The sequence below is a fragment of the Mus musculus genome, chromosome 1, assembly GCF_000001635.26.
Source record: "Mus musculus strain C57BL/6J chromosome 1, GRCm38.p6 C57BL/6J".
Lineage (NCBI taxonomy): Eukaryota > Metazoa > Chordata > Mammalia > Rodentia > Muridae > Mus > Mus musculus.
Genome location: NC_000067.6, coordinates 149921459 through 149944186, shown reverse-complemented (window position 1 = coordinate 149944186; position 22728 = coordinate 149921459). Strand labels below are relative to the sequence as shown.

Sequence of the window (22728 nt, the reverse complement as noted above, 5' to 3'; positions counted from 1 at the left end):
CCCAGTAAGGCCCATGACTTCACTAACCATTGACTTTGATCACGTGTTCAGTACCAGACATGAATTCCTTCTTGTGGAGAGAAGACCTCAGTTCCAATTAGAAAGTAATTTGTTAGCCCACAAGTCATGCCAATATTGCCTCATTTTTGCCTTGCAGGTTGGTAATACAACATGCAGGGTCCATAGCTGAGAATGTTGATAATTATTCCATAGCAGCCCAAGAGCCTGCATAGTATCTGTGAAAACTATAAAAACGAACTGTGTGGGAGGAAGGATCACTTTCAGCTTGAATTCTCTAGTCCTGTATGCTATGCCTTAAGCAATACAGTCTTATGATTTACTCCTGGCAGGCAACCAGCAGCAGATACAGTAGCTCTCAGGGTTCTCTCTGGCCAGGCTGACCTTGAACCTATAATCTTCCTGACACAGCCTACCAAGTGCTTGGATTTCAGATCTGTGATGCCTCATCTGGTTTCACGTTCATTGTTGATAGAGATAGGGTTTGAAATTTTCTCTGCCACTGAGGTTTCTGTTTAACTGCATCTCATTTCTCTATTGACTTCTTTTTAGTCTTCTGGTCCCTGTAATCGGTAGCTACTTTCTGGTGATCCTGTTTGTTTGTTTGTTTGTTTGTTTGTTTCATTTTGGCCTGGTGGTTCATTTAGATAATTTTGTTAATGATATTTCAATGATATTTGAATGAGTTTGTTAGTAGCTCTAGGAATTAAGCTAATGTATTAATTTATTACAGTTTTCTTCATGTGAGTTTTAACTTATTCTTGTAAAATAGTCTTTCCATGTAGTTACAGGGCTTCTTTACTTATTTGGCTATTGCTGTTACATGTATCATATCTGCATTATTATAAATCATGTTTCTATAAACCTCATCCTTCTATAAAATATAGAGATAAAACTAAGACATATTGAGTCTGATATTCTTCATTTCTTCCTGTGAATTCAGATCATCTGTTGTCATTTCCTTACTCCAATATAGCTACATTTATAACTATATATATAGTGAAAAATAAAAAATAAAACATGATCAACAGAATAGGCCATTATACTGATATTCTGTCTGCTCATATTTCTGAAAGAGTTTGGTGGCTCCGTTTTTCTCAGTGTACAGCTTGATTCTTTCTGTACTTTGACCATGTGATCCCACTGCCTTCAGGATGTTGTTGGTTCCAATGAGAAGGCATTTGTTGATCTTTGGTTATCTCATGCATGGGCAGCTGTTATTTTCTTGCTCTTAAAATTCTTCTCTATTTCTTTGAATTTCACCAGGTGGATTATGTGTCTAGACAACATTCTTCTTTGTATTTATCCCACTTGGAGGAACTGAGCTTTATTGAAATGTTTTTAAATGAGGTTCAGTGGAATTTCAGCCAATTATTTGTTACCATTTTTTTTCTTTTCCTCTTTCTCCTTGGAAACTTTTGGTGTATGATTAACACTGTTTTTGTTGTCCTTTTTATTATTAATTTGTTTGTTTTAAAAACCTTGTTACATTTTATTTGTTTGTTTGTTTATTTATTTATTTATTTATTTATTTAGTGTGTTTATGTCTGTGCTTGCCAAGGAGCTTGTGTGGAGGATGTCAGAGAACAATGTGCAGAAGGGGGTTCTTCCTTCCACCATGGAGATCCTGGGGTCTGAATTCAGATCCTCACGCTTGGTGGCAGTCATCTCTACCAGCTGAGCCCTCTTCCTGGCCTTCTTATGATTACTTCTGAAAATGAAAGTCTAGATTACACACCAAAGTGTAAATTGTATGTGATGGCGTCTTTTGATTCTGAAATGTTTTATGGGTAAGTTATTGCTACTGTTGAGTTGTTTCAGTGACGGTCCTCAACTTATTCACAGATGTGCTCTCTTGTGGTCAAGCTTAGGAATGTTTGCTCAGGTTATCCTCTGTTTCCATTCTTGCTTTTGCTTTCTGTGTCCTTTTCCTAAGGTTCTTTCTAGGTTAGCATGGCTTAGTTGTCAGCCAGTGCTTGGGCAAAGATTTACTTAAGGATCTTAAATAAGTAGTACATCTCTGCTATGACATCTGTCTTGCAAGTGGCTTCAAGAATGCCTTCTAACTTCGGACAGTTTATAAGTCCCTGACTACGTTTTCCTCTCTGCCTTTATGATCCTCACATGGCATAACTGTGCCTACCTTCTTTCAGCATATCAGGAATACACTGGACATCACCTAGGCCTTTCTCCATTAACCTTTCCCCATCTGTTTTGTTGAAGATTGTATCTGGAGCCTTACACATTGTTCTTTTTGCCATATTTAATTTTCTGGCTGGTCTATTGTCTGGTTTTGTTGTTGTCCCAGACAGTGTGGATCACATTATAGTATAAGATGTATCTGGTGGTTGCTTCTGTGATCTTTGGTTTCTCTAACAACATCTGGGGTGTAGAATTTTCCATGTTCTGTCCAGTACCAATCAGCAAGGCAGCAGAGCTGTGTATTCACAAGGCTGTACTGCCTTACTAGTTAGAACTTCATGCTAAGAAACTGGGGAGGGTAGGAACAGCTCCTTCCTAAAATGCCAAAGGTCTTCATTCTCTCTGGTTCTTGGCATGTTGGAAGATATGTTCATATGCTTTACGTTCTTTTGAAGAGTTAGTAATTGATTACTTATGATATTTCTGCTTTGTCAGTGTTTCCACAGCCAGAACTTTTCAACTTCTTTTCTCTGCTGTTCTGGAAGCTTGTCTAGCTTGATATTCAACCTTTAAGTGGAACTTTTAGCTAAGATGCTAACCTATTTTTATAAAATAAAAATACTAAATATGGATTATTGGTATACTTTATATATTGTGCATGGTTTTGTTGTTGTTTGGTGGGTTGGTTTTTGTTTTGATTTTGAGATAGGGTCTCATGTATGACAAACTGACTTCAAACTCATGTAGCTGAAGATGACCTTGGATTCCTGATGTTTCTATCTCCCGACTACTAGGACACAGATGGGTATCATTAGTTGATTTGGTTCTAGGGATTTGACTATAAGTGTGGTGTGATGATTTGATTTCTTACCTTGACTTCCCCTTAATAATGGGCTGGAGCCTAAGATTATAAGCCAAATAACCATTTTCCTCCTCTAAATTGCTCTTTGTAAGTGCATTTTGCCATAGAAAAAGAAGTTTAAAAAATGGAGCAGAAATATTAGATCTAGGGTAGGGAGGAAGAAAGTCAGTGATCCACTTTCTCTTCCTTCAATAGTTTCTTCTTTCCATTCTAAATGGACCTGGTATCTAAATCCATGAGTTCATTACCTTGGCTCATTGCAAAAGTTAACGGAAATCTTCTAAGGCAGCCTGAATCTCATGAGAGCTGGAAAAAGTTTAGACCTGGGTGGAATTAAAGGAGACAAGAAAAAGGAAGTTGTTCTAGGACTAAAGGATTAATGCCATGAGTCATGTTTGTCTAATATCTAGTTATCTCGTAGTTCTTAACTCTGTAGCTTTAGAGAGGTGGAGACAAGAGAAGATGGGGGTGGATTTAATAATATTGGTTGGATCTAAATACATTGTATGCATATATGAAATTACCACATAATAATATAAACATTTAAGAAAGAATATTAGTTGGATACTTAACCTGTTAACTATCTCAAACACATTTCCTGCCAGGGAAGTGTCTGCCCAGGTCTGGCTGGAGGATGTGGTTTTGGCTAATAGTCGGATGGTGAACATGGTAGTTATGAATGGAGTTACTGGATGGGAAAAGAGGAAATAAAGTTGCTGACACCAGGCTTTGGTCTCCAGCAACAGATTTCCTCTAAATGAAGAGTCATCTCAGTTCTTGTGGAATTTTCCTTCTTCCTCTTTTTATTTTTTAAAGTACAGTCTCATTTATAGCATCTTTTGCTGTTAAATATAGTTAGGAATGAACAGGAGGACCATTGAAAGAGTGTTATTGTGAGAACTTCCTATATGCACACACTTGCCATTATTCCTAGTTCTGTCCATCATCCATCATCCATTGAACACATCTTTATCTTGAACCTGCTTTGCTGTAGGCACCATGCTATGCACACAGAACAGCAAGGTGAACATGGACACTGACTTTATGCGTCTGGCTTTAGTTCCATAAAGGAAGGCAGACATGTTGGAATGGGAATTAAAGGCTTGAAGAAATATAAAATAAAAACAGGATCAGACATGCTTTGAAGGTCACAGAAAAATCTCTCAGGGGTAGTGACCTTGAAGCTGAGTTCTGAAGCTTAGGTCTGTTTTAGCTGGTATACAAGTGATGCCTACCGAGGCCTTCAGGATCTAACCCAGCTTCCTTTGTAATCTCCCCACCAACCATTTTTGCTGTTGGTTTTTATTTAGTAGCCACAGGTTCTCTGTCACTTCCTCCACATGCCTGCTGGGAACATTATCTTCTAAGACCACTCATTTACCCTTTTCACAGCCTAGCTTTAGGAGACGCTCGCCTTTTCCTGTTACATTATTTACTGTGTGATTGTTCTGTAAAATATAAGTTCTTACAATGATGAGCAGCTATCTCAATTGTCGCTTTACCTCTGGGACCTTGGAATATGATTGATAGACATAGCTAAATGTTCTACTTGAATATTTGTTAAATAAGTGGATGGACAAAAGATGCAGGCTATAGTTTTGCACCTGAGAGAACATCCTACACTTGGCGAAAGGGAAGATGATCTGTATGGTTGTGAATAGAAAAGAGGAAGGAAATGGAACGGGAACGGGGATAGAGATGAAAATCTAATCTAGAAGTCTCCTACATCAGTGTTTGTCAAACGGTGAGGAGTTGAGCCATAAAACAATTTTGGTGGACTTCTCTTAGCATTTAATCAAACGGGACAATACAATACTGTACCATGTTCCTAGTAAAAGCATCACATTAAGCTCTCTTCCACATATATATGTATGTGTATGCATTCATATTATGGTATGGCAGAAAAAGTTTTCTTGTTTTAGTGTGAAATAAATAAGTATGAAAGAATCATTTAGTGATCAAGTGAAGACTGTCTGGTTTTCTGCTATAAGACTAAAGGACTCATGAAAACTATTTTCACAGAGGAGGTAGATTTCAAGGAGCCCTTTCATCAGAAGGCATCAATCCTAGAAGACGATCCTGCTTTTACTAACATAGAAGCGTTAGGTGTTGTGCAGAGCTATGCTGTTCTTTGCTATGTCTACAATCTCTAGGTTTCTGGGAGGCAGGAGCTCTGCCTTGTTTACTGTATCTGGTGCCTAACATATGCTCGTACTTAGCAATGACCTAGGGGTTGCATGAATGACCAGATTAGTCTACCGAGAAATGTTTGTTTTTCTAAAGCTGCAGTTTGTGAATTTAATAGCTATAGAAGCCTGCTGACAACACACATGCAAGGCAGCAATTCTACTACTGAACTACACCATAGCCCACCTACAGCTTTTAACATGAATAATTTGGGTGAGAATAATTTGGGTGAGAATAATTTTGGTGAGAATAATTTGGGTGAGAATAATTTGGGTGAGAATAATTTGGGTGAGAATAATTTTGGTGAGAATACCAGTCATAACCCTCTTTGCTTTCATAGATTCCAATATGGATCTACTATAACAATAAAAACCAAAACTAAACATTAAAAAAGAAAAAAGCAAAACAAAACAAAACAAACAAGCAAACAAACAAAAAACCCATAGTAAGCATAAACAACTACCAAAACAAAACAAAACAAAAAGTGCATTTTGTGTTAGCCAGTTTCTCCTGGCATGTGGCCTGCCCTGACTTGTAGGTTATATACCCAGTGATAGTCTATTGGAGAAAACTAATTTTCCCTTTCTCGGAAGGTATCGATTGACTGTAATAGCTTGTAGGTTAGGGGTAGAACTCTGTGTTCATCTCCCCTTCTTAGAGCTGGGATTTTTTTTTTCCTTTTTGAACCTGTATAGGTATTGTGTATGTTATCACAATCTTTGTGAGTTTTGGCCTTATTTATTATTTTCAATTGTAATTATGTTCATGTGTTTATGTTTATGTGAGAATATGTGCACATTTAAGTTTTGGTGCTTGAAAACTCCAGAAGACAATGTTGGATGCCCCCTTAAGTTGGATTAGCCTCGAGGTTAGGGATTAGCAGAGTGAAATAGGGTTGCAGTGTTCATGTAGTTTATCTCTTCCAAACCTCAGGTTGTGTGTTAGTCATACCCTTAGTTTGCTTCTTTCTTGCTATGATAAAGGCCATGGGAAACCACAACTAGAAGAGGAAGCAGTTAATTCGACGTCCAAGTTCATGTTACAGCGTATCATCTAGAGAAGCAGGACAGGAATTCAAGGCTTCCTGAAGGGAGAAGCTGAGAAAGATGCATAATAATCTGAAATCATCAATTACATTTTCTTTTTAAATATATGTTGCCCAGGGTGATCTCAAACCTTGAAGGAGTAGATAGCTGACCTAGAATTGTTAATCTGACTATACCTCCCAAGTGTTGGAATTATAGGCATGTAGCATTGCATCTGACTTTTGGAAACTAAGTGACGAAATGAACTTCTGTGAGCCCAAACATTAAAACTGTAACACAGAGATCCTTGGTGATAGTCTCATTTATCATCACATTTTTTTTTTATGGGTGGTGAAAGAAAATAAAGACAAATATCTCACGAAGCTCAGGTTGGACTTGAACTCCTGATGTTCTTGCCTCTACCTGTGAGTCCTGGGAATGTGTGTTTTCCCATGCCTGGAAAATGTTTCATTTAAGTTTAAAGTAAGGCAATAAAAAACAAAAACACACAAACAAACAAAACCCACAACAGCTTTATATTGGTTTATTGAAAGAAAACCAGAATGATGGTTTAAAGTTACAATGCTGTATACATGCTGGGATATGATGGTGCAGCCTTTAATCCCAGCTTTTGGGAGGCAGAGGGAGGTGGAAATCTGTGAGTTTGAAGCCAGTCTGGTCTACAGAGATAGTTTCAAGATAGCTAGGGATACCCAGAGAAAACCTGTCTTGGAAACAAACATGCTTTGTGCAGCCTGATAGAAATATATGATAAGCAGAACCAGCGACATGGCTTGCTGAGTTAATATGCTCAATCCCAAACCTGCAACATGAATTTGGTCCATGGAACCCACGTGGTAGAAGAACCATTCCTATAAGTCACCCTTTGACCTTCACCTACAAGTGACACATTTGCATGGATATACACATAAACATTCACACACATTCTCTCTCCTGCACAAATAAGAAAATGTTAAAAATGCATGGCTAAAAGTAAACATAATTATCTTTAAGTTGGGCATGATGATATGCTGTTTTAATCTTAGCCTTAGGGAGGTGGAGACAGGACCAAGAACTCAAGCTCATGTCCAGGGATATAATGTTCAGGCCTTATAAGCCCCATCCACTCATGATGAAATATTGATGAACTTGGTACTGGCAGGTTGTAGCACGTAACAATTAAAAATCAATCCACACTGATGCCAGCTATGCTCCAGTAATGCAGTTTCACCTCTCCCATTGGTAGCTGCAAACTGTGGTGGTCTTCCCTGTTTCCCCTGGGTGGGTTCTTCCCTGTCCACCCCTCCTCCCACCGCTCATATCTTCCCAGCCATTGGCCCCCTGTGGCTAGCTGTCACAAATCCCAATAACCTAGTAAAATCAAAACTCTAGAGGCTTGTAATTTATCAGTCAGATTTATAGCAGTAAATTCTCAACCCACAAAATGCCCACACAGTGAACTCAGAGCCAATTGATATTGACACAAGCTACCCACCTAGATTGGCCAAATTGCCCTATATTATTCTATGCTCTTCTATGATATCCATAGCTACCTGTGGCTATTTAAAGCCACGTGGATCCAGTTTGTCCTCTTCCTCTATCTTTCTCTCATCTCTGTCCTTTCTGTTCCCTCCCCTCTCTCTCTAAAATTCTAACCCTGCCTTCCTTTTTTATTGCCCAATCATAGACTCTAGCCTTATATTTCACCTGCTTTCATTTGCATAGACAGCAGTCCACAGCATGTAGCCACAGTGGTTGTGAGTTCCTATGTACAGGAGCCATGTCATGTTCACAAGACAGTGTTTCACATATATTCCTTCCCAACCTTGAGCTCTTATATTCTTTCTGTTCCATCTTTCACAATGTTCCCAGAGCCTTAGTGCCAGAGGGTAATATAGATGCTCCACTGAAGGCTAAGAATTTAACAGTCAATTGTGCTAGCACTTTGACCAGTTAAGAAAATAAAAAAAGAATACTGCCTACTAAAAAATGAAATCTGGTGATGCCTGAGATCAGCACTGATTTGTAGTGTAAACAGAAATATTTAGAAGTCCGTTCTATATGCTCATTTAAGAACACAGCAAAAAACATAGGATAGCAAAAACTCTTCTCAATGATAAAAGAACCTCTGGTGGAATCACAATGCCTGACCTGAAGCTGTACTACAGAGCAATTGTGATAAAAACTGCATGGTACTGGTATAGCGACAGACAAGTAGACGAATGGAATAGAATTGAAGACTCAGAAATGAACCCACACACCTATCATCACTTGATCTTTAACAAGGGAGCTAAAACCATCCAGTGGAAAAAAGACAGCATTTTCAACAAATAGTGCTGGCACAACTGGCGGTTATCATGTAGAAGAATGTGAATTGATCCATTCCTATCTCCTTGTACTAAAGTCAAATCTAAGTGGATCAAGGAACTCCACATAAAACCAGAGACAGTGAAATTTATAGAGGAGAAAGTGGGGAAAAGCCTCGAAGATATGGGTAAAGGGGAAAAATTCCTGAATAGAACAGCAATGGCTTGTGCTGTAAGGTCGAGAATCGACAAATGGGACCTCTTAAAATTGCAAAGCTTCTGTAAGGCAAAAGACACCGTCAATAAGATCAAAAGGCCATCAACAGACAGGGAAAGGATCTTTACCAATCCTAAATCAGATAGGGGACTAATATCCAATATATATATAAAGAACTCAAGAAGGTGGACTCCAGAAAATCAAATAACCCCATTAAAAATGGGGCTCAGAGCTGAAAAAAGAATTCTTACCTCAGGAATACCGAATGGCTGAGTAGCACCTGAAAAAATGTTCAACATCCTTAATCATCAGGGAAATGCAAATCAAAACAACCCTTAGATTCCACCTCACACTAGTCAAAATGGCTAAAATCAAAAATTCAGGTGACAGCAGATTCTGGTGAGGATGTGGAGAAAGAGGAACACTCCTCCATTGGTGGTGGGATTGCAAACTTGTACAACCACTCTGGAAATCAGTCTGGCAGTTCCTCAGAAAATTGGACATAGTACTACTGGAGGATCCCACAATACCACTCCTGGGCATATATCCAGAAGATGTTCCAACTGGTAAGAAGGACACATGCTCCACTATGTTCATAGCAGCCTTATTTGTAATAGCCAGAAGCTGGAAAGAACCCAGATGTCCCTCAACAGAGGAAAGGATACAGAAAATGTGATACATTTACACAATGGAGTACTACTCAGCTATTAAAAAGACTGAATTTATGCAATTCCTAGGCAAATGGATGGACCTGGAGGGTATCATCCTGAGTGAGGTAACCCAATCACAAAGGAACTCACACAATATGTACTCACTGATAAGTGTATATTAGCCCAGAAACTTAGAATACCCAAGATACAAGATAAAAATTTCAAAACACATGAAACTCAAGAAGAATGGAGACCAAAGTGTGGACACTTTGCCCCTTCTTAGAATTGGGAACAAAACACTCATGGAAGTAGTTACAGAAACAAAGTTTGGAGCTGAGACGAAATGATGGACCATCTAGAGACTGCCATACCCGAGGATCCATCTCATAATCAGCCTCTAAACGCTGACACCTTTGCATACAGTAGCAAGATTTTGCTGAAAGGACCCAGATATAGCTGTCTCTTGTGAGGCTATGCTGGGGCTTAGCAAACACAGAAGTGGATGCTCACAGTCAGATATTGGATGGATCACAGGGCCCCCAATGGAGGAGCTAGAGAAAGTACCCAAGGAACTAAAGGGATCTGCAACCCTATAGGTGGAACAACAATATGAACTAACCAGTACCCCACGGAGGAACTCGTGTCTCTAGCTGCATATGTATCAGTAGATGGCCTAGTTGGCCATCAGTGGAAAGAGAGGCCCCTTGGTCTTGCAAACTTTTTATGCCTCAGTACAGGGGAACCCCAGGGCCAAGAAGTGGGAGTGGGTGGGTAGGGGAGTGTGGCAGGGTAGGGTATGGGGAACTTTTGTGATAGCATTTGAAATGTAAATGAAGAAAATACCTAAAATGAAAGAAAGAGAGGGGGGGGAGGGAGGGAGGGAGGGAGGGAGGGAGGGAGGGAGGGAGGGAGGGAGGGAGGGAGGAAGGAAGGAAGGAAGGAAGAAAGAAAGAAAGAAAGAAAGAAAGAAAGAAAGAAAGAAAGAAAGAAAGAAAGAAAGAAAGAAAGAAAGAAAGAAGACAGCAAGAGTAGACACCATCTTAGGACTCATGATTTTCTTAGCCACAGGGTTTTGACCAGGTTGTTAGTACCAGGCATAAATTTCCTCCTGTGGAGCAGGATTCAAATTCAACCAGAAGAAAGCAGTTGGACACCCTTTTAACAGTCATGTTACTATTACATGAATGGATACATCTTATTAACAGGTTGTCACAGCTGTGTAAGAGCGTTGATTGACATAAATCGATCAATTAATAAATAAACTGGAAAACTACTTTCACTTAACTGTTTCCATTTAAACTGGAGGCTTAGATGTAAAAGGAAACTCTATCACCAAAATTCACATTTAATATGAATGCATTTTTAAGATTCCTAATAAATACCTAAGGTGAGGAAGCTATTATTTTCCTATTGTGAATTTATGTAACGCTAAGCAACTGAAAATGCAAAGAACATGCATCATTTAACTCTTCTTGAGGTAATAATTTTAGAAAGAACTTTACTCTTTTTAGTTATGCATATGTGTGAGTGAGTGTGGGTTTGCACTAGTGAGTGTAGATATGCTTGAAGGCCAGAGGAAGGCTTTGTATGTCTTGGACCTGGAGTTAGTGGTGGTTGTGAGATGCCTCATGTGGGTGGGGTGAGGTGTACCAGGTCTTCTGCAAGAGAACTACATTGCTGTTAAGTGCCGAGCTATCTTTCTAGTCCCTCATTAATAATTTTAATTTTCTGAAATTCAATAAATTTCTCATCATATACTTGGCAAGTAGAAGTAAACCAAAACAAAAATCTTTTGAAAAATTTTGAGTGAATATATAGAGAAGTTAAATGCAAACTATGCTTAACCTTCCCCTATAAGCTGTACAGAAATAAAAAATATATATTGAAAAGTCATATAGATAGAGCTCAGTCGACCTGGTCTACTTCCGTGGACTTGCATATCCTAAGATGCCTAGTCACCATGGTTTAACCTTGGAGCTGAGTCCAGGAGGAAACTTAATGATAATGATTGCTTGTTTTGTAGGCTTCAAGAAGCTACAGTACCATAGAAGACCTGGGAAGTGTGAGAATTTCTGCAACTGGGACCAAAATGTCTTTCATAGATCCTTATCAGCACATTATAGTAAGTGGTACATTCCTTCTGGGAGGGAAACTTATGTGGTGTGTGTGTGTGTGTGTGTGTGTGTGCGCACGCACCCCCCCCCCCATACACACACACATGGGTGCCAGCAAACAGAGCCCATCACAACTATTAATTACTTAACTATAATACAAAGGATAAGCCCACAAGATTGCAAGGTCTGAGAAGCCTCGTCATCTGTTTTCTCAAGATGGAGACACAGAACTTTTGGAGGCATAATTTAGTGCTAATATAAAGGCCTATCTTAATTTCATTTTCAATTGCTGTGATAAATTACTCCAACAAAAGCAAATTAAAGGAGAAAGGTTGTGTGTGGCTCATAATTCCAGATTAGCAGTCCATCATAATGGGGAAATAAAGGTGGAGTGATCTGAAGTAGTTGGTCATATCCACAGTCTAAAGCAGAGAGAATGAATGCATGCGTGTTTGTGTTCATTGAATTTTCCCATTCAAATAACATAATTAAGATAATACCCATAAGACACATCCCCAGGTCAACTGATCTAGACAGCCCTTCACTCAGACTCTTCTCCCAACTTAAGATTAACCATCACAGGGCTTGAGAATGAAGGGGATATGTTAGTGTTAATTATAGCCCAAGAACTCATCTTAGGCGAGATGAGACTTCTCAGCTCAAATAGCAAGACAAAGAAAAAGAAGGCACCCTGTATATTCTGTTATATGCAAGTTCCATCAACAGATTGGGTGATGGAAATCCTATCACAGTGAGGAGGATGGTCTAGTTTAGGCAGTTCGCTAATTCAAATTAGAAATCATATTAAATTGATTGTCAAAAGACCCACAGTAGTTGATGATTCTTCTCTTGTACCCATGTCTGGCCACAAGCTCTCTTTTTACTGGAGAAAAAGTGTAGACATTGCAATTACCATTCATGTTTTTGCTTTTGTACCATGAAATGTATTTCAGAAATCCATAGGTAACCAAGATTTTTAAAAAGATACTTAATTTATTATTAATTTTGTGTCTGTGTGGGTATGTGAATGTGAGCTCAGGTATCCAAGATGGCCAGAGGTGTCCAATCACCTGGAGCTGGAGATAGGACAATTGGGAACCAACTGATGTCAGAGCTGGGAAGCTCATGGTTCTCTGGAAGAGCAGGATGCCTTCCTAACCACTGAGCCATCTGTCCAGGCTAAGGCTATTAATGTTTATCTTTCACTTCTCAAATTTCTCCTTAGTTCTTTATAAAATCTCATCAAGTTTTATAACTTCCATTCCATGTGGTTGTGGTCCTATGCACTTCCACTTCTTGAGATTTTCTTTTAGGGACTCATGAAGTATGGCAAGAATATGGGTAAGTCTATCTTTGGCTCATTGCCTTGATGTCTTGCCTCTTCATGCTACTAATTGCTTCAGACGTTGTGCTGAGCATCATGGAGAAATCTAAAGGTAGAATTGTTTCTCAAGGACAGAGCTTGGTTTGCTCCTACCAGATGCTGTTGTATTAAGAGCTTCCTCCAAGATTGAAGCGTTCTGTCCTGTAGGGATTCTCCTTAAGCAGGAAGGAGCTAAATAACCCATAGTAGGTTCAGGAAGATCCAGCTTCCTGGAAGGAGATTTAAAACTAGAGTGACTTCCAAAGGACTTTCTCCAACCTGTTGAGCTGCATGCAGGTTGTGCAGAGTGCTCCAGCTTTTGGAAGCTGTCACTGTCCTGGGGTGGATTTTGGTGATGCTGCTGTCTTTGATACATTTCTGCTCCTCTAAGGAACCTGGCACTGATACTCCTAGAGTTGCAGAAAAACTCATTAGTTCACTGTGAGTTGGACTGTGGTGGCATCTGTGCTTTGGTCTGTCATAGACTCACTGTCTGGGGTGAATAGATGTGTTTGTTGCATCTCCCTAGGGAAAGTTTTGTCAAACAACAGATGCCTAGAGAAAGTGACACACTGAATCTTAGTTCCATAGTGGTTGTTTTCTGGATAGCCTGGGCTGCATTAAAATGTCTGCCAGTGCATGGGAGGGTTTTACATGTTATCCCCATGGTACACGTTGTGTAATTTCTTTCTGTTCTGTTTTCTTTCTTTCTTTCTTTCTTTCTTTCTTTCTTTCTTTCTTTCTTTCTTTCTTTCTGTCTGTCTGTCTGTCTGTCTGTCTGTCTGTCTGTCTGTCTGTCTTTCTTTCTTTCTTTCTTTCTTTCTTTCTTCCTTCCTTCCTTCCTTCCTTCCTTCCTTCCTTCCTTCCTTTCTTTCTTTCTTTCTTTCTTTCTTTCTTTCTTTCTTTCTTTCTTTCTTTCGACAAGCTCATGGCTGGGGTCAGATTTACTGTGTAGTTCTGTCCGATATTGAACTCACAATCTTTCTGTTTCTGTTTCAAGGGCTAGGATAGTCTTAACTGAATTTTCTCCCATCAGTTGTTGCAGTTATTGCACATTTTAATCAGTTTGGAATGGTATTTCCAAACATCCATACAGCATGCATTCATCATATCTATCTATCTCTCCTCTACCATCCACCCCACATGCCCTTCTGAGTCCCCAGTTATCAATTGTTTAGTGTGACCATGGGAAGGGAGTCTTTGTGCTCCTACAAGAATGAGACAATGCTGATCATTCCTTTAGAGAGAAGGAACAGGATGGAGCAGTGCCCACACTAGTTATTTGTCCTACAGTGAAACTGCACATCAGGAAGTGAAATTGAAAATAAGCAAGAAAGGTGAGGGTAATATCAAGGTGGAGGTATTTTTTTAACAGCTCTGAGATCAGTTGGAGTTGCTAGTTGCTGATCAAAGATCACTATCTCTCTTCTCAGTAGTAAGATTCTGTCCACCCTGACTGTAATAGCATCCTTAGTGCAGCCTTCAGATTAGGTTTTGGTTAAAGTGCATCTGTTTATGTGTAGTCTCTATCTTCTCTTCCACCTGATTTGTTTTAGGTTAGTTTTTTTTTTCTATTTTAACAGTACAATTTTAAATGTAGGCAAACCATCACAGTGATCACACTGGCTTGATCTAAGTTGGTTGACTTTTCGATGTTAATCATCTTAGTTACCAGTGTCAACATAATTGTACAGAATCAACTGAGTACACTGGCTTTTTTTCCCCTATTGTTTGGTAAAGTTTAATTCACTATGGAAAAGATTAAGGATGAGGACAGACACTCAAAGTAAGGTAATTCTAGACCTGCAGGCAAGGCTTAATCTTGGTGACTAAGTCAGAGGCTGGGGCTTAGATTTGACATCTCAATAGAAATAGAGCCAGCTCCCGCCCAGTATTGTCCTGAGTCACTGGTTTCCCCTGGAGAATGTTAGTTGTGGAGTCAATGTCATTTCCTTTGGCGGCATCCCCGAGCCATAAGCAGCCGTCTATCATCCAAATTGGGACCCAGCCCAGACTAAGCTCCTTTGAAATGATATGTGATACTGGATACTGGCTTTGGGATGCCATGACAAGACACTCCTAGACTATAGGGATAATCATTTATCAACAATGAACACACTTTTCTCCAACGGTGCAAGCTCTGTCTGCTTTATAGCTACTCTCTTCTTCGTGCTTACGACTCTGAGAATGAGACAGTGAAGACTGTGGTGGCAGTGTTTAGGAAACAGTGCGACATCTGAAGCTTTTTTAGTGTTTCCAAAGCTAACTTGGGAAAATCAAGAAAGTGGTCAGTTTGGACTGATTTCTTATGAGGAATCTGGGAGTGCGCTTTACTTGTAATTAAGATGAATTGAGACTAATGCAAATAGGCACAGATTAGAACAGAGGGCTGGAAGGGTCAGAGTAAGACTAGCTTCGAGATCTTTAGGTAGGTCAGCTACACATGCAGAAACAGGACTTTTTCTAATGTAGGAAACCATCTATTCTCCTCCAGTAAGTGGAAGCCATCTTAATTACTATTGGTTTGGCTTTAGTCTCTGTTCAAGCAAGGAGTGTACAAAGGAGACAACACAGGGGATAGTCATACTGGAATCTAACAATGGTTTACCTTTTATGAAAGATAACTCACCAATAAATCATTTAACCTTACAGAATTATACTTTATTGACCTTTAAATGTAAGTCTTAATACACAGGGCTGGAGAGATGGTTCAGTGGGTAAGGCTACTTGCTGTTGTTCCCAAGTACCAGAGTTTGATGACCAGAGTTCTAGCAGTGTAGCTCACAACCACCTGTAACTCCAGTTCCAGGGCATCCAACACCCTCTTCTGGCCTTTCTGTGCTGCCCACACACATGGCACACACACACACACACACACACACACACACACACACACACTCACAAATAAATTATCTTAGATACTAAAGCCTAATGTAATTTATAGTAATACATATTATTTTTATAAAATCTGTTATTTATAATGATGCCTCATGGAGTCGGCAGTAGGCATCTTGGGAAGACTGAGAGGCAGCATCCAGTAGAATGCCTTGAATTTGATGCATGCTCAACAAGCCCTTGTGATGATATCTTTCTTCTGATAAGAAGCACTTATAAGCACTGAGAAGAAGAAGAAGAAGAAGAAGAAGAAGAAGAAGAAGAAGAAGAAGAAGAAGAAGAAGAAGAAGAAGAAGAAAGAAGAAAGAAGAAAGAAGAAAGAAGAACTTTCTGTGATAATAATATCCTTGCAACAATTTAAGGATTAAAGTAGAGATAGATAAAAGTATTGCTCATAAGTTTCAGACTACAGGGGAATTTTAGACGTTGAATATTCATAGGCTATTACATGTTCAAAGACATAGATAAGCACAGATTTTTGGCAGGTAAGCAAGCTTACATGTAAGAATAATTTTATGTGTGTGATCTCTTCGTTGTTTCTTTCTTCCTTTCTCTCTCTCTCTTTCTCTCCCTTCCTTCCTTCCTTCTTTCCTTCCTTCCTTCCTTCCTTCCTTCCTTCCTTCCTTCCTTCCTTCCTTTCTCTTTCTCATTTTCCTTCTCCCCCCTCTCAGACTTCTTTCTTTTTTTCCTCTATCTTTTCCTCCCCTCCTTCTGTCTTTCTCCCTCCTCTTTCTTCCTCTTCCTTCTCATTTTTCCTTCTTCCTTTTTCTTCATCCCTCTTCTACTTTCCTTTTCTTTCTTTCTCCTCATTCTCTTCTTCCTTCTTCCTCTTTTTCTTCCTGTTCTTTAACAAGGATCCCACGAAGGTTAATCTAGTCTCACCTTGTGGCAAGGGCTGGTTTTGAATCCTTATTTTCCTGTATCCATCTCTTGTGTGCTAGAGTTCTAGCATACATCTAAACTAGTTAATTTTGAGGTCTCTTAGGTAGAAAAATTCAGTTCTCAAGGTTGGATTTTCCAAGGCATTTTTCATTTTATTTTAAGCCTAAGTATTATTAGTCTTGGTTTGTCTTTATCTAGATGTCTAGTTATAACATCCAAATTTATCAAAAGACAAAATCTCTTGCATTGTTAACTTGTCTGTTTTTTTAGAAGTACCATACCCTCAACTTTCTCCCTTTTCCTTAATATCCTTTTCTCCTGTCTTGTGATCTTTTGTCTAAATTTATGTGTTAAACATGCAGGGAGATAAAAGCAAGCACCTATGCATAAATTTACATGTAAAAAATTTAAGTCTAAAATATGCATATGAAAGAAAATTTATTTTTCCTGTTGTTTGAATCATTTTACTTAAGACAATGGCTTCTAGTCCCAGCCATTGTCTGCCAAGTTCCATGGCTTGTGACTCTTTATAGATATTAGACTAAGTTTGCCAATATTTTGTTGAATAGTTTTGCATTTATGGTCATGAGGGACATTAGTCTATAATTTTCTATTATTGTAATATTTTTATCTGGTTTTAAATTCGAGTAATGCTGGCTGCCAGCAATGAGTTAAGTACTATTCTGCCTGTTTCTATCCTCTGGAATTAGATTGTACATAACGCTTATAGTTTTTCATTTGGTAGAACTCACGAGTGGATTAGATCCTTTCTCTTTGGGAACGTTATCTGTCCCTGACTCACTTTGTTTTGTCAAATGTGGGGTATTCAGAATCTTTTCTTTTGATAGATTGTACAATGAATTGCTCTAGTTTACCTACTTTTGTCAATTTTGAATCAATTTTTTAAGAATACCTTTTACTATCATTTTGTTGTCCATGAAATTTGTTGCTTTTTGATTTCTGAAACTAAATAACCCACATTCTCATTTCTGAAATGCCTTGGTTAAAGGCTTATTGAGTTTATGCTATTTTATTTTATTTATTTACTTTTCTGAGACAGGGTTTTACTATGTAACCCTGGCTATCCTAGAACTCACTATATAGTACAGGTTTGCCTTGAACTCACAGAAATCTCCCTGTGTCAGCCCTTTAATGTGGAGATTTAATGCATGCAACACCACACCTGGGCTGGTGTTTTCAAAGAAGGAAATTTTTTGGTTTTTTTTTTTTTTTTTTTTTTTTGGATATTGCTTTTTCTCTTCTCGTTTTGAATTTCAATTTTATTGATATTGGCTTTAATTTACTATTGTTTGCTTATTTGTATTCGAACCTTTTCCTTTTTTGTGTTTCTTTTTTTGTTTTGTTTTGTTTTTTGTTTTTTGAGACAGGGTTTCTCTGTAGCCCTGGCTGTCCTGGAACTCACTTTGTATACCAGGCTGGCCTTGAACTCAGAAATCCGCCTGTCTCTGTCTCCAAAGTGCTGGGATTAACGTGTGTGCCACCACTGCTGGGCTTTTGTGTTTCTTAATATGGAGGCTTAGTTTACTTATTTTGGATATTTGTCTTCCTTTTAGTCAAAGAATTGGATACTACAGATTTCCCTCTAAATTAGACAAATTTTCCTAAGTTGTATTCTATTTTTCCTTTAATTCCTGCTATCTGTGATTTTCTTTTATTATTTCTTTGACTCACCTGTTGTGTGTGCACTTGTCTCTGTGTATTTGGGGGACTTTATGAATCTTCAATCTTTAATTTTTAGTTCATTTAATTTCCTATGTTATGAAAACAGTTTTATTTCTGTATTTTAAATACATTAGGAAGTGCTTATTGTTTTCTTTGGTGAATGTGCATATGAGATGGAGAAGAATGAGTGTCCTGATGGTAGATGAGATGCTCTGTAGATATTTACTATACACGGTTGACTGACTGAGCTCTAAGGTAACTGGTAGCTATGTCTTTACTAGGTTTGTGCTTGCTGTATCTTACTGGTAGAGGGCTGTTAAAATCTCCAGCTGCGATAACAGATCTTGCTCTTTCTTCTTGCTCTTATGTATTATATTTTGCCTCATGTATTCATGATATATTACTTGACACATACATATGAAGAATTATTTTGTCTTCTTGAAGAATTTACTCCTTCATCCTAAGTAATACTCCTCTTTATTCCTGATCATTTTTCTTCTTAATGTTTGGTCTGTCTGAAATTAAAATAGCAAACCAGTTTGGTTTTTTTTTTTTTTTGATTAATGTCCACCTGGCATATCGTTCACCATTTTTTACATTTGTAGTGGGCTTAGTCCATACAGCTAATGCAACCTAATTTTTAACACACACTAGAGAAATGACAACCATTTTAACAAATGTTCACACACACACACACACACACACACACACACACACACACACTGAATCAAAAACCCTATGAAAGACCTGGAACTTTAATAGTACTAATTCATAAACTTTATAATGTAAGACATAAACAATGACATTTTCAAAAGAACTCTATAAGCACAAGAAATAGTACTAAGAATTAGCTTAGGGCATGAAGTATTTGCTGTGCAAGCATGAAGATCTGAGTTTAGATTCCAGCATCCATATTAGTTGGGCACAGCAGTAGCACACATCTGTAACTCTAGTACTGGGGAATGAGTGATGGACACTAATAGATCCTGGGGGCTGATGGGCCAGCCTTTTTTTTTTTTTCCAAAATGAAGAGCTCCAGGTTCACAGAGAGACGCTGTATTAAAAATTAAGGTAGAGAGAAGGTTGAGGAAACACTAGATACTGGCCTTTGTCTTCCATCAGTACATAAGAGTAAAAACACTCAAATGCAGATATGCACACATGCAAACACACACACACACACACACAGAGAGAGAGAGAGAGAGAGAGAGAGAGAGAGAGAGAGAGAAATACAAATGGCTAGTAAATCTGGAAAACATGTTCACTATCCTTAGCTATAATGGTAACAATCCTGGCATGGATATGGACAAAGAGGAGTGTTGATTCACTACTGGAGGGAAGTGGAAGCTGACATGGGTGATATGGAAGTAGAGACTCTTCAGAAAGTTGAAAACAGTATTGCCATATTACCCAGATCTGTCATGCCTGAGTATATATCTGAAAGACTTCACATCCTACCACAGAGATACTGCACACAAATATTTATTGCTGTCTTCTTCACAATAGCTAGGAAGTAGAAGCAGCCAAGATCTCCGTTAAGAGATGGATGAGTAAATTGTGTTACATATACATTAAAAAAGTTTTATTTGGGCATAAAAATGAAATAATGACCTTTGCTGGAAATTAGGTGAAACTGAAAATAGCTATGTTACGTGCAATAACCCAGATCAAGAAAGTACCACATACCTCTCATACCTGGAAGCTAGCCTTAAATTTATGCACAAACACATGTGTGTGTGTGTGTGTGTGTGTGTGTGTGTGTGTGTGTACATCTTGAAAGTAAAAGGGAAGTTATCAGAGGGTGTGTGTGTGTGTGTGTGTACATCTTGAAAGTAAAAGGGAAGTTATCAGAGGGTGTGTGTGTGTGTGTGTGTGTGTGTGTGTACATCTTGAAAGTAAAAGGGAAGTTATCAGAGGGTATGCAAAGCTCAGGAGGGAGGTGGAAAAGACAGGGTGATGGCTTGTATGTGCCATGAGAACAAAAGGGAGGATGCTGATATGGAAAGGAAGGGGGCCAGACAGAAGTTCATGGAGGGCTCTAGGAGAGGAGTATGAACTAGGACAGTCTCTAATCACATGTGTGTTTACGAATGCCATGATAAAACACATTACTTAGTGTGTTTATTTAAATTTGGTGACTTGATCCGTGGCACTGCCTAACAGGACCTGGAGGAGACACACAGGCCTGTGGTCATAGCTATTCCACAGGCTCAGAGGCCCACCTGGGCTACATAAGACCCTGCTAATCTGTGAGTCAGCCTCAGTTGTCTTTTAAGCCTTTTGCCTATAAATTACCACTACTCCATAGTATTGACATTATCTCAGATTTTTTTTAAAAAAATAATTTTAAAAAGTGATTTGTTTGTTTTATATATTTGAGTGGTTTGCCTGCACATGTGCTTGTGTATCAGATGCCCGCAGAGATGAAGGCCTCAGAGACCCCAGGACTGGAATTACAGGAAGTTGTAGGCTGCCATGTGGGTGTTGGGAATTGCAACAAGCACTCGTAATTGCTGAGTTTTCTTCCAGTCTAGCTTTTTAAAAAAATAACTGTAGACATTTTATCTTCCTGGTAGGTATATTAATATTAACTGAAGTAGACTTCCATAAGCTTGAAACAAGCAAGAAACAAAATTTGTGTTTTAACTATTTTTCTCTTCCTTCCTACTTTCTTTCTTTCTCTCTCTTCCGTCCTACTTTCTTTCTTTCTCTCTCTTTCTTCCTTTCTTCCTTTCTTTCTTCCTTCCTTTCTTTCTTTCTTTCTTTCTTTCTTTCTTTCTTTCTTTCTTTCTTTCTTTCTTCCTTCCTTCCTTCCTTCCTTCCTTCCTTTCTTTCTTTCTTTCTTTCTTTCTTTCTTTCTTTCTTTCTTTCTTTCTTTCTTTCCTTTCTATTTCTTTCTTCTTTTCTTCCTCTCTTTCTTCCTCTTTCTTTCTTTCTTTCTTTCTTTCTTTCTTTCTTTCTTTCTTTCTTCCTTTCTTTCTTTCTTTCTTTCTTTCTTCTTTCTTCTTTTGTCTTTTTTTTTTTTTTTAGTTGCTCTGAAAACTATGTACATTCCTACTTCCCTATTTGTTTTAGTTAGTAAGGTTGTTAGATATCAGGTTTCCATTTCAGCCAGGTGTTTAATGACCCTCCTCCCTGTTAATTTTATTATGTGCTCGCAGACTTCCAAGCTCTTAAAAAACAGAACACTGTTTTGAACATAGTTTATAACAAATGCATTTAAATCAATAAAAGTAGTTCATTTATCATTGCTTTGGGTCCAGAGTATTTTGACCACTGCCTCAGAAATGTCATGCAGAAGACTTCTAGTGGGTTCTGGGTAGCAGCAAGAGAAGCAAACAAGCCTGAGTGATAAAACTTTCTTGCTTGGGTTCACCTCTCTGAGCAACACTTCCTAGTCAGAAGACAAAGCCCAATTGTGCTCCTGCTGCCCGCAATCCTGATTTACATTTCCCCTCCAAGTAGCAAAGACTATCTGATACTCACAGTTAAGCTGTAGTGACAGCTTAAGGCAGGAGCTAACCTCCTCAATGATTCTGTGGTGGGTGAAAAGAGAGAGTGAAGAGAGGAGCAAACCCTAGCATCACAAAATGTTTCTGGTATGTGTGTGCTGGTTTTCAGCAAGCCTGTTCATAATCTGTCTCAGGGAAACAATGAGATTCCTTAGGAAATACTTGTTTTATGTTTCTTATTATTTGATTTCTAGGTGGAACACCAGTACTCCCATAAGTTTACTGTTGTGGTTCTACGTGCCACCAAAGTAACCAAGGGGACCTTTGGCGATATGCGTGAGTACTTGACTTGTTGTGCGTTGGGGATTAGGTATGTCTCAGGAGGTGGGGGACTTACTGTTCAGTAGCTTGATTCCTTGACAAGCCAGGGGTTTTTCCTCCTTAAGTGCAATTACCTGTGAATGTCTGAACCATCCTGAGGCTGTTTGTCATCTGTCAGGAGAGCCATTTACTTTGTCTTTACATTAGCTGAGAGCAACTGCAGTCCGACAAAAATGACAATCTCGTGACATAGCTCTGTGGAATTCATGTTCTATTTCATCCTATTTGGAAAGAGTGCTGAGTCAGGACTTCAAACAGGTTGCCTTTGTGAGGTATTGTGCTTATAGGATTAAAAAGTGCAGTGCTCAGAATTCTTCTGCCTCTGAGTGTTTATTATGTATGGGATAGCTATAGAAACTGGTGTAGGACACAGCCTGGGGATCAGGCTGCATTAACTTGTTGGCTGTCTCCTTCGCCATGCTCAGCAGCACTTTTCCTTGTTCTTCTGAGAAGACCAAAGCTCAAGGGTGTGGAGTGCAAAGAAAAAAAAAATGTGTAAATATGGTGAAGGTGAATTTGTGTTTGAGTATTGTTATAGAAGGGGGATGGGT

At 38.7% G+C, this 22728-nt stretch overlaps 1 protein-coding gene across 2 annotated transcripts in view; it reads left to right on the top strand.

Moving 5' to 3' along the window:
* Positions 1 to 22728, top strand: part of Pla2g4a (phospholipase A2, group IVA (cytosolic, calcium-dependent)) — a 131673-nt gene that overhangs the window by 17104 nt on the left and 91841 nt on the right. The window contains exons 2-3 of one of the 2 annotated variants that reach the window (NM_008869.4): positions 11431 to 11529; positions 22051 to 22132. In NM_008869.4, the coding sequence (NP_032895.1) occupies positions 11497 to 11529; positions 22051 to 22132 (115 nt within the window). In that variant the 5' untranslated portion in view covers positions 11431 to 11496. Of the gene's footprint in view, positions 1 to 11430; positions 11530 to 21747; positions 21944 to 22050; positions 22133 to 22728 lie in introns of those variants that run through there. The other variant, NM_001305632.1, reaches the window with a different exon arrangement.